Here is a 19,384-nt window from a genome sequence, read left to right on the forward strand (position 1 = left end):
TAAATGCTTTCATTTTCCTTTATTTTTGGAGTATATATTTGACGCCTGTAGAATTCTAACTGCTCTCTTTCAGCACTTGAACATATCATTGCATTGCATTCAGGTTTCAGTCACTTCTGTTGAATAATCAGTCAATTGTATTACTGCTGCTCTTTTGAAGGCAGTGTCTTCCCTTCCTTGACCCCAGTACACTTAAGCTTTACTTCTTTTTGATTTTAAGCAGTTTTCTATGATGTTCCTGCAGGTGGTTTTCCTTGCATTTATCCTTCTTAGGATTTATAGAAATTCTTGAACTTTAGTTTCAAACTTTTCATCAGTTTTGCAAAATCCACACCTAGTATCTTTTCACACACTGCTCAAATACTATTTATTCTTTCTCTCTTCTTTTTTTGGGACCCAATTCATTGTGCACCAGACCTTTTTATAATTTGCCCCATATATCCCTGTATTATTTTTTTTCTATATTTGTATTTTTTGTTTCTATGGCTCAGTTATTTTAGGCCCTCTGCTATGTATATTCTGCCATTAGATCCATCTATTACATTCCTAACTTTTCCTTTTTCAGTTCTATGATGTCCAATTTATTTTTCTTATAGGTTCTTTTTTTACTGTTGAAGTCCTCCCACAATTTGAAGGACATATCAAACTCTGTCTGATAAGGCTAATATCTCTTTTTCTCTTGGATTCTAGTCATTTGGTCCTATTGTCTGGCAATCTTTAACCTTTTAAATATTGTACATTGTCTATGAAATATTGTGGAACCTTTGATTTATCATTTCCTTCAGAGCGGATCTAAGTTTCTGCTTGTAGATAGAATGTAGGAAGATCACCAAGATCCAGGAAAGGCTAGGTTTTAGGCTGGTCTATTTCCAGTTTGCCCTTATTTTTAGAACAGAGTCCTTCAGGGATCTCACCTGAAAAACTGGGATGTTTATAGTGCTTCTTCTTTCTTAGAAAGCCTTACCTTCTAATTTTTGTCTCCCCAACATTGTGAGAATGTTGAAGTCTCTACATAGTTTTTTAATCTCATAGTGCTTGCATTCTACTCAATTTCTGCCTCACTCTCCACACAAGGGCAGATTAAGAATCAGAGAACACCTCAAAATGAAACTGCATACAACATGTTGTACTTACTTCTCTGTAGTCCCCTTTGTTCTGAGATCTTGGTCCCATAAGACCAAGCAGCCTTTATAGCCCTGAACACCAATGTTTGTTTCTCTAGCCCATGGAGATCACTGTAAACTCTGGGTTACTGTTCTCTGTTTGACCACCATGACTGGTAGGGCAAATTGGTAAATTCATGTAGCTGGAGAGGACTGGGGAGAAACTGCAACAAACACGGGGTTCACCTCAATGCATTTCTTTTCTCAGGGACCTTAGTAACTCAATCCTTAATTTGCCTTAGTGCCTTAATCCTTAGTGACTTGCCTTGATTGCTCTCTGATGCTGTTTAATTTATTCAGCTTTTATAGTTGGTCTTCAGTGAGCATGTTAGTCTGATTATAGTTAGTTCAGACAGAGCCAGAAGCAGAAGTCTCTGGAAAATAGCTCTCCTTTTTATTTCCCTATTCCCAGCCAACGATGTCACCAACACTTAGACACTTGTACCACATCTTTAACTCTTTCTTCTATCCTCAAGTGTATTTAGCTGACAAATTCTGTAAATTCTATCTTTGAAATTTATCTCCCACACCTTTCTCCTTTACACTTTTACTACAGTCACACTATTATGTGTAAACTTCTTACTTCTCTTGGTATCTCATTCTAACTTATAAACTTCTATGAGAAAAGTTATATAAATGGGTGTTCTAATCTTATCGTTACATTACTCACTACCTTCTAAATCTCTTCTCTACCCCTTCCATTCTTTGCCTCTTCCAACTTCCACAATGCCTAATGAAAGTAGCAAAAGCTTCACTGTATTTATATAATCTAGTCAGAAGCACTTTTCCTACATTACTTTCTACTAATTTTGTAAAAATATTGTGTTCTTCACTGAAATTAAACTATTTCCCATGGGCCACAGCCCATGTGTTCCTTCTTCCATAATTACCCTCAGAACTTTTATTTCCTTGTTATAACCTGACCAACCTTTCAAAGTCTATATTAAATGTTACCTTATTCATAAATACTGTGTAGAGTCACTGTAATAGATCACTTTTGCGAGACTGCACTGCATTTTGCTTATACTACTTGAATTAGTACTTATTTCAATTTGTCTTGGTTTATCATGATTTTTGTTCTTGTCCATGTCTCCTTGAGTATAAGCTCCTTTCAAGGTGAGGTCTTTATTTTTTTCTCCATTTCCTACAACACTTGGCACAGTGCTTAGTATATGGCAGACCCCTTTCAACAGAATAAAATGGAATTCTGACAAATATCAAATGCACAGTATTATAAATCTGACTGTGTGATTATAATTGTATTTGATAGAAATATGCTTATGACAATGTTACCTGTTTAATAGTGACTTCTATTTTAGAAATATAAATTTCTAAGACATGGTTAGGTTTGAAATAAAGAGAAATGTGGATTATATAGATCAATATACAAGCCCCCTTCATTTTCCTAACAAAATCCAAGTTCAAGCACTTTTATAAGAAATCATTTCATCGTGTGAGCTGTTATGCATAATGTATTTCTTTCTCTTTGACTTGAATATACAAGTAAGACATACTTACAATTCAATTAAATATGCTTCCTAAAGATATGCAAATCATTTAACACTAATTTCATAACAGAAATGTCTGCATTCAAATGAAGATTATGAGAAGAGATTTTAGGGCTGCATAATTCAGGTGTAATTTTACAGGACTATGAATTGAGAATAAACGTGGGGGTGAAAAAAATCACTACTTACAAGGAGTATTCAGGAACGGCATCCTTGAAGGCAGGAAGTTCCCGCACATATTCATTATAAAACCATTTCACTTTGAAATGCAAATTCATATAATCAGTGCTCTTGCATAACCTCTGCTTTTCATGTTCTGTAATAGATAAAATCAAACATTTAATAACGTGTGGTTTGCCAACAATGCTGTGTTCCAGTCTACTTTTATTATTCCTATGTCAGAAAGGAAGAAAATATTATATCTGAGGTTAAGGCAAAGTGAATTGCTAAAGACAAACCTGAAATTTTACAAAATGCAAAAATCATCTGTTTGGTCCTGTGTAGAAATGTGAATGTTGTAATGTGCTTTCCTGGAAAAGGTGAGCATTGTGCTGAGTTAGAGTGATAACATACCAACATTTTTCTACTTATCTGCAAGCTTTCATATTTTGACTACTTTTAGCTTGATACTAAAGTGCCAGAAAGAATTAAAACTTGTAAGTATGAATAAAACATGAACCAAAGTAGGAGGCATAATTCCTAATTAATACTGGAGATGTGAATGAGTAGATCACATTTCTGGCCTGGATATTTAATACTTAAAAAATTAAGGAGAAGAAATATATCTAACTTCTAAGATAGCTGATTTTTTCTTCACCTTTTAAGTTAAGCTAAAATTATTTTGTACTGTGACTCTTCTGACATGTCTGCATGATTTTCTTTTCTTTTTAAAATTCTTATTGGAGTATAGTTGATTTACAATGTTGTGTTGGTTTCAGGTATACAGCAAAGTGCATCAGTTATCATACACGTATATCGACACTTTTAAAAGATTATTTTCCCATATAGCAATATTTTCTAAATGTAACTTTAAAAAATCTCTTGCTCAAAACTGTAGTTTAAAACAGTACTTCAATCTGGACATACAGTACTGGGAAATAGAGACAAAAGTAGTGTTACTGGACAGGTTTATCTTTATTCAATATGAATTTTGGCCAATTCTGTCTTTAAGTATAGACACAACCAAACCCAAAATATCTCTAACTATATGGAGGTTGAAAGTGTCCTCTGAGAATTTCTAATTGAGGTTCTGTGAATCTCCTTCAAGCTAAGGGCTTTGATTTATAATAGGAACATGCTTTAATTAATATTCCAGGCTAAAAGCACTTGTGGAAGAAATTAGATTCTTATAAAGTAACTGAGGGCATCCCTGCTTTTCAAAACCTTACTCTAGAGGGACTTAAATCCCAATAATAAATGCAAGGGGTAACACCACCCTAAATTGAACATTCTCAAATTATTTAAACAATAATTCAAGACAATTTGCAGAACCAAGAAAAATGCAGAGAGGGAGAACACATACATTTATACACAGAAATAAGAGTAATATATTAGTACCTATAGATCAAAGTCCTAGGCAAGATTATGAATTAGGTGATGTTTTGCTGTTTCCTCCAAATTTATTTCCCCCTTTCCCCCTTCATTGCTGGTTCTCTCCTTATCCTTCTCCCTTTGGATGTCTAGTATCCCTCCATACCATAAGAGGAAACATGTATTTGATAGATTTATAGGTCGGAATTTAATGCACTACTACCCTGAAGCCCAGATAAGGGAAGACTCTTGCCCTAACAGCCTACACATAAAGAGGATTCTACTTATCCCAAATGTAAACTCAAAAATTAAATAGCTTGTAGCCTCCTCTATCACTGGCGATCCCACATTTGGCACTAGCACAGAACAAGCCATAACTCTAAACATCTGTCTTTGTGACTAATACCACTTGCTTTTATGATTAATACTCTCTAAAGCCCATAGGAACACTGGAATATCTTTTGTTCTCTATTATAGAAACTATAGGTGATGGTGTCCAAATGCTACCAAGGTTTGCAGATTGCCATTGCCAACAACAGAAATAGTTACAGATTTGGTATATGGGAAGGAATTTAAGCTATGGAAGCATTTGTGTAAGAGAAAGGATAAACTAATCAACCCACCAGGTTCTTTCTCTGGGTGGCATATATGCAGTAGATTATTGCATATGAAACTATCATTAAGCACCCTTTTCTTTGGGTCCAATTCATGCATTTGAAGATGGTCATGAATCAGTGAAGTATGCAAAGCAAATCTACTACTAGCTAGGGGGATATTTTGAATGATCAATGATTCATATTACTTGCAAAGTTTGTATATATGTAGTTTTCCATATATATATAGGAAGCCTGATATTGGTTTTCTGCCAACTAGATGGTTTTGAATTCTAGAATTGTCAATATTTTTATGTCTGAAATTTAGATTTATGAGATTTAACTCATTAAATTTTAGCTTTATTCAAGTGATTTATGTAAAAATTTATATGAACTAATAACTTGCATTTGTCCTCATTTTAATACATATGTTTGTATATTTTAGAAGGAAATACTTTTCTGAAAACTATATTTGAGTTACATCCCCCAAAACAGGAAAACAATTTAAATTTTTAATTTTTATAGTTTATTTTAAATTACATTTTTAATAACATACATATTCAAATTATGTTCATTTTGAATATATATTCAAAAAAGTTCATACATAACTTTATTTTTTAATCCTTTAAATATTAAGAACATATGTAGATGAGAGAGTTCCCAATATGACAAAGGAGGAACACCCTGAGCTGAACTCTCATCAGCACAACAAAATCACAACTACTTACAGAATAATTATTTATGAAAAACACCCAGATCTATCATAAATGACCTTTTACAACTGCAGATAAAAAGAAGGAACACAACCAGGAGGTAGGAGGGCAGAATCATGGTCCAGTCAAGCCTCACGCCCCTGAGTGGACAATGCACAAACAATCATTACAATTGCGGAGGTTCTCCCTGAGGAATGAGGGATCTGAGCCCCACATCAGGCTCCCCAGCCCAGGGATCCTGTGCCAGGATGAGCCCCTGAACATTGGGCTTTGAAGACCAGTGGGGCTAGCTTTCGGAAGACCCAGAGGGTTATGAGAAATAGACTCCTCTCTTAAAGGGCACACACAAAATTTTACAGACTCAGGAAAGAAACTAAGATTTGAAAGGAGCCTGGGTAAGACCTACCAGCTGATCTTAGAGGGTCTCCAGTAGAAGCAGGGGGGCAACTGGAGCTCACCCTGGGGACAGAGACACTGGCTAAAGTCACTTTGGGGACCACCTTGTACCATGTGGACGTTAGTGATAGCAACCAATATTGTTGAACCTTCCCTTTAGCATGCTAGCCTGGGGAACCCAGCCCCACCCCACCCACTAGCCTAAGGGCATCAGTGCTGGGACTCACCAGTGCCAACTACAGCCCCACCCATCATCAGACAGGCTTCCTTAAGAGTCCCTGAGCCCAGAGCCACCCCTGGACATTGCTCTGACCCCACATACCAGCATGCTGGGGCCCCCAGGGTCCTGCAGCTAGAGACCCCGAGACACAGCTTCACCTACCAGTGGGCAGGCACCAGCCCCAGAATCCTGGGTGCCCTGCCTCCCCCCACCCCTTCATCAGCAAGCCTGCTGTAACCTTAGGATCAGAGCCTCACTCCATCTACCAGTGAGCAGACGCCAGCCCAAGGTTAACTTGAGTCCTGCAGCCCACCATGGCAGGGTCAACCCCCACCCCCCCAACCAGCAGTCCAGCACCAGCCCAGGACCAGTTGGCCCCTCACCTCAGCATCAGGTAAACACCAGTTCTGAGAAATCTTGGGCTCTTCAGCCATTCTCCCCACCAGCCCCACTCACTAGAGAGCTCAGACAAGCTTCAGGACACTCAGGACCCTACAGCCAGCTGTATCAGGAACAGGCCAGAACCATCAACAGTCTGACACCAATTCTGGACTGCTGAACCTTGCAACTAGACTGCTCTGCCCACCAGTCAGTCAGCACTAGCTCCAAGACCTGGTTTCACCTATGTGTGAGGTGGACAACCCAGGATATCCTGGACCCCAACTCCACCTACCAGTGAGACAGCTCTAGTACCAGGGACCCTATGAATTCTGAAAAACAGCCACCCCATGACCCAGCCCAACAATCAGCAGCTAGCAGCCTCAGTGCAAGGCTGGGCAGGGCAAACAGCTGGACCTGGAGCCAGTCATGCATGCCAGCCTGCCCCAGTAGTCTACCCTCCCCAACAGAAGGATCCACACACACAGCCCACACAGGGTACCCTAGAGCAGGCAGCTCTGGTGACCAATGGGGAGTGGGCTGATGGACGGGATGTCTCCTACAAAAGGCCATTTCTCCAAAGTCAGGAAACATAACCTCCTAGATACAGAGAAACAAAAACAGCAAATCAACAAAACGAGGTGCCAGAGAAACATGGGTTAAAACAAAGGAACATGATAAAACCCCAGAAAGAGAACTAAGCGGAGACAGGCAATCTACCTGCAAAAGAGTTCAAGTAATAATTGTAAAGATGATCAAAGAACTCAGGAGAAGAATGGAAAAACAGAGTGAGAAGTTAAAACTGTTTAACAGAGATGAAGAATACACAAACTAAATGAAAAATACACTGGAAGGAATCAATAGTAGATTAAATGATACAGAGAAACAGATCAGTGAGCTGGAAGACAGAACAGTGTAAATCACTGAAGCTCAACAGAAAAAAAAAGAATAAAAATAACGAGGGAGGTTTAATACATCTCTGGAATAAAATCAAATGTACTAACACTCATATAACAGAGGGCCCAGAAGGAGAAGAGAGAGACTGGAGCAGAGAACATGTGTGACGATATCATATAATAGCTGAAAACTTCCCTAACCTGGAAAAGGAAACAGACCTCCGAGGGCAGAAAGCACAGAGAGTCCCAGACAGGATCTACCCAAAGAGGACCACCCCAAGACACACTGTAATTCAAACAGCAAAAATTGAATATAAGAGAAAATATTAACAGCTGCAAGGGAAAAGAAATTAGGGAACTCTCATAAGGCAAGGAGCTGATTTTCAGTTGAAACTAGAGTAATAAAAGAGAAAAACCTACAACCAAGGATAATCTGTCACTGAGATTTGATGGAGAAATCAAGTTTTAGAGACAAGCTAAAAAAGTTCAGTACCACCAAACCAGCTTTAGAAGAAATGTTAAAGTGACTTCTATAAGTGAAAAAGAAGGCCACAATGAGAAACATGAAAGATTACAGAAAAGAAAAAGCTACTTGGTAAAGGCAGTGAGCGAGTGAGTGAAAGTCGCTCAGTCATGTCTGACTCTTTGTGAGCCCATAGACTATATAGTCCACGGAATTCTCCAGGCCAGAAAACTAGAGTGGGTAGCCTTTCCTTTCTCCAAGGTATCTTTCCAACCCAGGCCTTGAACCCAGGTCTCCTGCATTGCAGGCGGATTCTTTACCCGCTGAGCCACAAGGGAAGCCCAAGTATACAGAAAAGGTAGTAAATCAACCATTCAAAGCTAGTGCATGCTCAGTTGCTAAGTCGTGTCTGACTCTTTGTGACCCTGTGGACTGCAGCCCACCGGGCTCCTCTGTCTATGAGATTTCCCAGGCAAGAACACTGGAGTGGGTTGTCATTCCCTTCTCCGACAAAGCTAGTAAGAAGGTTAAAAGACAAAAGTAGTAAAATCATCTATATCCACAATCATCAGTAAAGGGAAAACTGGATGGCTACACCTAAAAGGATGAAATTATAACATTTCCCACACCATATATAAAAATGAACTCAAAATGAATTAAAGACTAAGTGTAAGAAACTGGAAACCACAAAACTAGAAGAAAATATAGGTAGAGCATTCTATAAGATAAATCAGTAATAATTTTTATGTATTATTCTCTTAAACCAAAGGAAACAAAAGCAAAAATTTAAAAATGAGTCCTAATGCAATTTCAAAGCTTTTGCACAGCAAAGGATATCATTGACAAAACGAAAAGACAGCCTACTGAATGGTGTGACTGATAACGGGTAATATCCAAAATACATAAACAGTTCATACAACTTGACATCAAAAAAAAAAAAAAAAAAAGCCCAAACAACTCAATTAAGACATGAATAGACATTTTCCCAAAGAAGGCAGAGATAAAAATAGGCACAGGAAAAGATGCTAAACATCATTATTCATAAGATAAACGCAAATCAAATCCACAATGAGATGTCACCTCACACCTGTCAAAATGGCTATATTAAAAAAGACCACAAATAACAAATGTTGCCAAGGATGGGAAAGGGAACCTTAGTATATGGTTTGAGAGAATGTCAATTAGTGCAACTACTCAGGAAATAGAATGGAGTTTCCTCAAAAAAACTAAAATAGAACTACCATATGACCCAGCAATTCCACTTCTGTGTATACATCCAAAAAAAATGAAACTTGAACACTTTCTAATACCATACACAAAAATAAACTCAAAATGGATTAAAGATCTAAACGTAAGACCAGAAACTATACAACTCCAAGAGGAGAACATAGGCAAAACACTCTCTGACATACATCACAGCAGGATCCTCTATGACCCACCTCCAGAATATTGGAAATAAAAGCAAAAATAAATAAATGGGACCTAATTAAACTTAAAAGCTTCTGCACAACAAAGGAAACTATAAGCAAGGTGAAAAGACAGCCCTCAGAATGGTAGAAAATATTAGCAAATGAAGCAACTGATAAACAACTAATCTCAAAAATATATAAGCAACTCCTGCAGCTCAATTCCAGAAAAATAAATGACCCAATCAAAATATGGGCCAAAGAACTAAATAGACATTTCTCCAAAGAAGACATACAGATGGCTAACAAACACATGAAAAGATGCTCAACATCACTCATTATCAGAGAAATGCAAATCAAAACCACAATGAGGTACCATCTCACACCAGTCAGAATGGCTGTGATCCAAAAGTCTACAAGCAATAAATGCTGGAGAGGGTGTGAAGAAAAGGGAACCCTCCTACACTGTTGGTGGGAATGCAAACTAGTACAGCCCCTAAGGAGAACAGTGTGGAGATTCCTTAAAAAACTAGAAATAGAACTGCCTTATGACCCAGCAATCCCACTTCTGGGCATACACACCGAGGAGACCAGAATTGAAAGAGACACGTGTACCCCAATGTTCATCGCAGCACTGTTTTTAATAGCCAGGACATGGAAGCAACCTAGATGTCCATCAGCAGATGTTTGGATAAGAAAGCTGTGGTACATATACACAATGGAGTATTACTCAGCCATTAAAAAGAATACATTTGAATCAGTTCTAATGAGGTAGATGAAACTGGAGCCTACTATACAGAGTGAAGCAAGCCAGAAAGAAAAACACCAATACAGTATACTAATGCATATATATGGAATTTAGAAAGATGGTAATGATAACCCTGTATGTGAGACAACAGAAGAGACACAGATGTATAGAACAGTCTTTTGGACTCTGTGGGAGAGGGAGAGGGTGGGATTATTTGGGAGAATGGCATTGAAACATGTATAATATCATATATGAAATGAATCACCAGTCCAGGTTCGATGCATGATACTGGATGCTTGGGGCTGGTGCACTGAGATGACCCAGAGGGATGGTACGGGGAGGGAGGAGGGAGAGGGGTTCAGGATGGGGAACACATGTATACCTGTGGTGGATTCATGTTGATGTATGGCAAAACCAATACAATATTGTAAAGTAATTAACCTCCAATTAAAATAAAGAAATTTTAATTTGTTTAAAAAAGACAATGAAAACAGTAATTTGAAAAGATACATGAATCCCAGTGTTCACAGCAGCATTATTTATACTTGTCAAGATAAGCAAGTCACCTAAGTGCCCATCAACAGATGAATGGATAAAGAAGATGTGGTGTATGTGTTGAATACAGTTGAATATTGAATATTACTCAGCAATAAAAAGAATAAAATGTTGGCTTCTGCAAGAACATGGATGGACCTGGAAGGTTATTATACTTAGGAAATAAGTCTGATGGAGGAAGACAAATACCATATGCTATTACTTACAGGTGGAATCTGAAGAATAAAACAAATGACTGCAACAGAGAAGCAGTAAACACAGAAGAGCAAGCTAGCTGTTACCAGTAGGGAGAGGGAGGCGGAGGGGAGCAAGACAGGAGGAGGGCTTTCAGAGGTGCAGACTCCTAAGTGTAAATGAATAGACTTCAGTGATGTACTGTACAGCACAGGGAATATAGCCAATATTTTATAAAAACTATAAATGGAATGTTTTATATATATATATAATCTATAAAGATTCTGAATCACTATGTGGTATACCTGAGACTAACATAATATTGTAAATCAACTATATCTCAATGAAAAAAAGAATGCATATAAACTAAGTTTGGATAGAAAGAATGTAACTGCTAAAAGAAAAAAAAAATGGCTCAACAGTAATTTTAAAAGGTCAAAGATAAGGTGTGCTTTGGTAAGCAGGTAAATGCCAGCTGTGGGCAGTGTCCTAGTCAGTTTTCCAGACAAGACCTTCAGTTTATTTGCTTAGCCTATTTACACTTTGTTTCTCCATAACTGCAGCAGTTTTGCCTTTTTCCCTACTTGGACACTCTGTTCAGAGCTTACAGCCCTCCTCAAACCCATTGTCTTGGACTCTGCAAACTCTCTACCCTCCCACATGCCCCTCATCCCTGCTGTTCCCACAGTTTCAGGAAAGGAATGCTTCTGCTTGTCTAACTTTTTGTAGCCACACCTTAGCCATCACCCCTTTCCTTTTGCCCCCCACCTACCATGTCTCTCTTATAGAGGATGGACGCAGGAAAGAACATAGGAGAGCGACCAATTATCTTTTATCTTTTAAAAAGGTGAAATCGGGTTTTGTTCTAGTCTGGAGATCATCCATTCTAGTTCCTAAGAATGTATGTTATATGATAACTCAAACTATCAGGGGTTTACTTAGAAGAATTGCTAATAGTTTTCTCTTTACAGAATTGGTTTCATACTCAAAGGAGTTAGTTTCCATCCTCTTAAGCTGCATCTCTTTCATGCACAATCAACTAGTATTTACTGCTCTGTAGACAAAAACAGAAGACCAGTACCAGCTGTTTTCACATTCTGCCAATTCAACATAAGAGTAATTGACATCTTTACATGGATTATGCACTCCAGCTTATCTAGCAAGAGGTTTTCAGTTTACTGAATTAGTTGGTGAGGTGAGTTTGAGCTTAAGAAAAATGCAATTGATAATGGAAATGGTACACACCTATATAAATAAGGTCCACATGTGATGCTTGTCCTTAAGTAGAAAATATTAAGTAGAATTTAAATTTTTTTCAGCAGTGACTTATGGTGATGATCATCATGAAGCTCAAGATTTGTGGCAGGTTTAACTAATTAGTTGGTTATAGAACTAAGTCCTTTTCCTCCAAGGCACACAAACAGACTGTGTTTCCCAACCTTCCCTGCAATAGATTGGCCTATGCCTGACTTGTGGGTCAAAGTAATAGATGTCATATTCAGTCTTGTCCTAAAACACCTCCTGTGAAATCTGCTTTGCTCTCTTTTCCCTCATTTGCTGGCCAGATGCAGAAGATCCCACCAAGGATTCTGAGGTTCTTGGGGAATGCAGAGCTGCTAAAGGGTAGAAGTCTGGATCCTTGAACCACTACTCAGAAGTCAGCTGTGCAATCAGAAACACCTTCTTTGACTTGTACAAGCAAGAAATAAATAAGCTGTCACTGTGTTAGTTTGTTATGGAGTTAGGCTATGTGAAGCTACGTTCTGTTGCATCACACAAAGGCTTTTCAAAGGTTAAGAATTGCCTATTAATTAACCCCCAAACTATTCTGCTTTCTAATTTGTTTCATATATGAATGCATACACACACACACACACACACACACACACACACACACACAGAGTCACACCATCCCTTTGCTTTATATAACTGTATCAGCCTAAGAACTTCCAGCAGACCCCATTGTGAACTGATCCATCACACAGGGATCAGTTAATCAGACTGTTAAGTTCATATTAAGGAAACCGTATATAGGCTCTGAGAGGGGAATAATCATAGAAATAAAAATACATGTATTTTGCAGTTGACTAACATTACCGTTTATTTTCCTATCACCCTTGTTTCATACTTCTAGGCTCTCAGTTATATTCTCAGTAGTGATTACCACTTGGATGATTCTATAAAAAGTGAGCTGTTATTTTCCAAAATCTGTATGCCTGTTTTTCTCATGTCTTCATATATTCCTCCCATAATGTATAATGATATAGAATAAGGAAATATTTCAAATAAACTACAGTTACATCTGTTCATTTCCAAGGCAAACCATTCAATATCATGGTCATCCAAGTCTATGCCCCAATCAGCAATGATGAAGAAGCTGAAGTTGAACGGTTCTGTGGGACCTATAAGACCTTTTAGAACTAACACCCAAAAAAGATGTCCTTTTTATTATAGGGGACTGGAATGCAAAAGTAGGAAGTCAAGAAACACCTGGAGTAACAGGCAAATTTGGCCTTGGAGTACAGAATGAAGCAGGGCAAAAGCTAATAGTGTTTTGTCAAGAGAACGCACTGGTCATAGCAAACACCCTCTTCCAACAACACAAGGGAAGACTCTACACATGGACATCACCAGATGGCCAACGCTGAAATCAGACTGATTGTATTCTTTGCAGCCAAAGATGGAGAAGCTCTATACAGTTGGCAAAAATGAGACTGGGAGCTGACTGTGGCTCAGATCATGAACTCCTTATTGCCAAATTCAGACTTAAATTGAACAAAGTAGGGAAAACCACTAGACCACTCAGGTATGACCTAGATCAAATCCCTTATGAATATACAGTGAAAGTGAGAAATATATTTAAGGGACTGGATCTGATAGACAGAGTGCCTGATGAACTATGGATGGAGGTTCATGACATTGTACAGGAGACAGGGATCAGGACCATCCCTGAGAAAAAGAAATGCAAAAAAGCAAAATGGCTGTCTGAGGAGGCCTTACAAATAGCTGTGAAAAGAAGAGAAGCAAAAAGCAAAGGAGAAAAGGAAAGATATACCCATTTGTATGCAGAGTTCCAGAGAATAGCAAGGAGAGATAAAAAAGCCTTCCTCAGCAATCAGTGCAAAGAAATAGAGGAAAACAATATTATGGGAAAGACTAGAGATCTCTTCAAGAAAATTAGAGATACCAAGGGAACATTTCATGCAAAGATGGGCTCAATAAAGGACAGAAATGGTATGGATCTAACAGAAGCAGAAGATATTAAGAAGAGGTGGCAAGAATACACAGAAGAACTATAAAAAAGATCTTTATGACCTAGATAATCACAATGGTGTGATCATTCAACTAGAGCCAGATATCCTGGAATGTGAAGTCAAGTGGGTCTTAGAAAGCATCACTATGAACAAAGCTAGTGGATGTATGGAATTCCAGTGGAGCTATTTCAAATCCTAAAAGATGACGCTGTGAAAGGACTGCATTCAATATTCCAGCAAATTTGGAAAACTCCGCAGTGGCCACAGGACTGGAAAAGGTCAGTTTTCATTCCAATCCCAAAGAAAGGCAATGCCAAAAAATGTTCAAACTACCACACAATTGAACTCACCTCACATGCTAGTAAGGTAATGCTCAAAATTCTCCAAGCCAGGCTTCAGCAGTACAGAACCATTAACTTCCAGATGTTAAAGCTGGTTTTAGAAAAGGCAGAGGAACCAGAGATCAAATTGCCAACATCTGCTGGATCATGGAAAAAGCAAGAGAGTTCCAGAAAAACATCAATTTCTGCTTTATTGACTATGCCAAAGCCTTTGACTGTGTGGATCACAATAAATGGTGGAAAATTCTGAAAGGATGGGAATATCACATCACTTGACCTGCCTCTTGAGAAATCTGTGTGCAGGTCAGGAAGCAACAGTTAGAACTGGACATGGAACAACAGACTGGTTCCAAATAGGGAAAGGAGTACATCAAGGCTGCATACTGTCACCCTGCTTATTTAACTTATATGCAGAGCACATCATGACACACTCTATCTAGGCTGGAAGAAGCATAGGCTGGAATCAACACTGCCAGGAGAAATATCAATAACCTCAGATATGCAAATGACACCGCCCTTATGGCAGAAAGCAAAGAACTAAAGAGCCTCTTGAGGAAAGTGAAAAAGTTGGCTTAAAGCTCAACATTCAGAAAACGAAGATCATGGCATCCGGTCCCATCACTTCATGGGAAATAGATGAGGAAACAGTGGAAATAGTGTCAGACTTTATTTTTTTTGGCTCCAAAATCACTGCAGATGGTGACTGCAGCCATGAAATTAAAAGAGGCTTACTCCTTGGAAGGAAAGTTATGACCAACCTAGATAGCATATTAAAAAGCAGAGACATTATTTTGTCAACAAAGGTCCATCTAGTCAAGTCTATGGTTCTTCCAGTAGTCATGTGTGGATGTGAGAGTTGGACTATAAAGAAAGCTGAGCACAGAAGAATGGATATTTTTGAACTATGGACTGCAAGGAGATCCATCCAATCCTTCCTAAAGGAGATCAGTCTTGGGTGTTCATTGGAAGGACTGATGTTGATGTTGAAACTCCAATATTTGGCCACCTGATGTGAAGAACTGACTCATTTGAAAAGACCCTGATGCTGGGAATGATTGAGGGAAGGAGGAGAAGGGCATGACAGAAGATGAGATGGTTGGATGGCATCACTGATTTAATGGACATGAGTTTGGTTAAACTCCATGGGTTGGTGATGGACAGGGTATCCTGGCGTGCTGCGGTTCTTGGGGTCACAAAGAGTCAGACATGACTGAGCAACTAAACTGAACAGCTGCATCATAATGACCACATACCAGACACTGATATAAGATATTATAATGTAAAATTCAAAGGTATACTTCAAATTATCTTTAATTTTCCCAAAGCATCTTCTGCTTAGTGGTAGACCACAGTCACAAAACTACCTTTATCTCTTATGATGTGAACAACAACATTTGTTGCCAAAATTAAGAATGCTGAAGGACTGATCAGTCCTCCTACATTTTTAATTTTGGCAACAAATATTTAACACACTCATTATATTTGCAAAATAAAATGTTTAATTAGTTTTCTGAACTGCAATGTAATAATTTTATAAAAAACTTAATCTTTGAATTTCAATGAGATGAATATTTTACCACCAGAATAAAATTGCTTCATTAAAATTGTACAAGGAAAAAGCTTGGCAATTTTGAAGACTATTTATATTTGCTTTTACTAGAATTTACTACTTAAAAGAATAGATTTTCCTTGAAAGTTAGTGGATGCATGGGCTTTTATGTATAATCCAGAAATGTACAATTATTTATTTATAGGTGTGGTAGACAATCCATTCTCATGCCAAAAGCAAATTTGCTACCATCAATCTTCACAGTCTCATTTTCTGGTTCTTAGTTTGTGATGTCATTTTACTGCATAAACACTCTGTGTTGTCCCATAGTTGGTAGTTCAATTCTGTAGGGCTATCTTAAATATCCCTCTAAGTGTTTGGCAGGCTGCTCTGTCTCTAAGAGGTGATGATATAGAAGGTTTGGGAGGAATAGCAAATAAAAAGCCAGCATTAAGGACTCAATGCCTAAGATGTTTTGTGCAATACCATGTGCTCACAAAGCTCAAACCTTATCACCCAGAAACTCTGTAAATATAAATATGTATCAGACTTTTACAAACAATACACACATATAAACGTCTATCAAAGATAAGCACAGATGCATATTAATGGTATACAGATGGAGATCATGAACTCTTTTTCATACACTGAGAATTCTAAACCATGTAACTAGAAGTAAAAAGAGAGAGAGAAAATAAGAATTATAATTTTCCATTTTAGAGCAGTTCTATAAAGATTTTGTAATATCAGCATATCTTTGGAGATGTGTAAATTCTGGCTGCTGAAATGAGCTGTCATATTAACAAAGTATAAACCTTGGAATAATAAAAGAAAACTTAAAAAATAAATCACTAAATATAATAATAACACACCAGTTAGAAAAAAAAAAAAAAAAGCAATTGGGACCAATATGAAGCTTCCAAAGAAGGAGATCAGCAAACAAGAGAAAAGAGTAGCCATAATAATCAATTACTATAGCAAAATTTCTGAAGAATCAATGACAAGGAAGGAACAAGTATCATTCATTTTTGTTGGGTAAGAAAGAAGATAGCAAACTTTTTAAAAAGCCAAGGAAAATTAATAAAATATTGCCCTCCTCCATGACCACTGAAACCGATGCCAGAAGCATGTTTACACAAGTAGCTGGTAGTCCTACTCACACTTAAAACCAGTATCTCAGCAGAATCCCAAAATGAAATGAGGTTCCCTGGGCAAATGAAGCTAGGAATGGTGTAATGTCAGACATACTTCACAGTCACTCTCTGATATATCCTCCTAAAATTCTGGTGTAGCTCTTACAACCCATAAATCTAAACTGGAGTGTTTCAAGTAAGACTGGCTCTCTCCAGCGGAACCAAAACGTCTTGAACTTCTTTTAGTACCATCTACAATTGGAAATTACTCTATTTCTGGAAAAGAAATCTGTTCACAGATGAGCTCTGCATTCAATCACCCTTTTAATTTCAAACGTTTCTTTGCCAAAGTTCAAGAGTACAACACCAACATTTCCTCTATAATCTTCTTCTATGACACAGACTCCTACATCTGTGAAGTGCTTTGAAGGCAAGCTGGAGTGTGGAGCAACTCTTGCCAAACACCAAAAAGAAGAGTATACCATTTTATGTACGGCCTGGAAGAATATTGCATATTTTGTCTGGAGCCTTGGAAATTCAGGAAGCTGTATGAAGTCAGCAGCACATAATCTTATGCTAGGAAACCAGAGATGGATAGTTATAAGGAAGGAATGAGATGTGATGGGGAAGTATTTTTAAAAAGAAAGATGGCCAACAGGCTGAACCATAAATGGTAAAATACAGGTACTCAAAGAAGCTATTGGCATTGACAAGTCATAGAGCAAGAATATGAAAAATAAACAAAAAACAAGCTTCACTTGCATTGTACTTTTACCCACAGTCTTAGCAACAGAAGTAGTACAGAGTACTTCTATGGAAGTTAGTACTTGAGACCAAAATGCGGATTTCATTCATTTATGCAACATCTACTGATTATCTACTATGAACCAGACACTACATACTGAGTACAGCAAAGAAGAAAACAGAGCGTTCCTGCAATTTGGGAATTTATAATATAGTGAGGAGAGGCAGACAATAAAAACCACTCAATACAATGTGAAGTAGTGCTAAGTGTTCTGGAAAAATAAAATGCAGAATAAGGGAGTATATGAACTGAATATACATTTTGTTTTTTCCCCAGTAGGGTGCTAAGGGATGATCTTTAATGAGGCAACATGAAAGTACAGCTCAATGAAGTCAGAGAGCAAACCATGCTGCCATCTCCTAGAAAAGCATTTCAGGTAGAAAACACATCAAGTAAGTGGTCCTCAAGCCAAAGAGTGTGCTTGACAAGTTCAAAGAGATGCAAAGAAGCCAGTGTGGCTGAAGTAGAGTGATGGAGAGTGGTGTGAGAAGCCAGGGCTGGGTCACAAAGGATTGGAGCCTCTTATAAGGACCTCTCCTCCTAAGAGCTATAGAATAACACTGCAGGTTTTTGGTCTCATTTTACATTTGTAAAACATCACATTGGTTGTTATCTGGAGAACAGCTTATAGGAAACCAAAAGTGGAAACAGGAGAGTACAGAGGAGCCACTGAAGTAGAATAAGCAATGGGCAGACCTAGCAGCTTGGACTTGGTGGTTACAGTGATGACTGTGGTAGAAGCAGTACAGTTCATTTCAGTTGCTCAGTCATGTCCAACTCTGAGACTGCATAGACTGCAGCATGCCAGGCTTTCCTGTCCATCACCAACTCCTGGAGCTAGCTCAAACTCTGCTCATTGAGTTGGTGATGCCATCTAACCGTCTCATCCTCTGTTGTCCCCTTGTCCTTCTGCCTTCAATCTTTCCCAGCATCAGAATCTTATCCAGTTCTTTGCATTTTTTTCAGTTCAGTTCTTCGCATCAGGTGGCCAAAGTACTAGAGCGTCAGCTTTAGCCTCAGTCCTTCCAATGAATATTCAGGACTGATTTAGGATTGACTGGCTTGATCTCCTTGCAGTCCAAGGGACTCAAGAGAAGATCTCCAACACCACAGTTCAGCATAAAGTCTAATTTTGGTTCTGTGTCTTTCTAACATACAAACTTGGCTCTTACCTCTTCTCTGCTTAGATAAACTTTTTAAGAACAGATAAGACAGCAGATAAGATAAATGTTTGATTCCCACACTACCTTGTCTGCTTAGAACCATAAATGGATAAACAGACAAAAGAATGTAAAGGTTGTATCCAGTTCTTTGGCCATGTCTATTCCTTCATTTTCTTCTCAGACATGCTCAGAACAGTGGGTCATCAATCAGACTCGTAGAGGACATGTTCAACACTGGATGTGATCTAAAAGTTCGCTGGTGTAAAGCTTCCCATGGGGGTGTGAAAGGATACAGGTACCTCACTGTTCACTGCAGCACTGTACACAACAGCCAAGGCAGGGAAGCAACCTAAAGGTCATCAACAGAGGAATGGATAAAGAGGATTCTGTGTGTGT

At 38.3% G+C, this 19,384-nt stretch overlaps 1 protein-coding gene across 2 annotated transcripts in view; it reads right to left on the reverse strand.

Moving 5' to 3' along the window:
• Positions 1-19,384, reverse strand: part of UNC13C (unc-13 homolog C) — a 701,596-nt gene that overhangs the window by 134,487 nt on the left and 547,725 nt on the right. For both annotated transcript variants that reach the window (XM_069596439.1, XM_069596440.1), the window contains one exon: positions 2,861-2,987. In XM_069596439.1, coding sequence (XP_069452540.1) covers positions 2,861-2,987 — 127 coding nt within the window. The remainder of the gene's footprint in view (positions 1-2,860; positions 2,988-19,384) is intronic.

The sequence above is a fragment of the Ovis canadensis genome, chromosome 7 (assembly GCF_042477335.2).
Source record: "Ovis canadensis isolate MfBH-ARS-UI-01 breed Bighorn chromosome 7, ARS-UI_OviCan_v2, whole genome shotgun sequence".
NCBI lineage: Eukaryota > Metazoa > Chordata > Mammalia > Artiodactyla > Bovidae > Ovis > Ovis canadensis.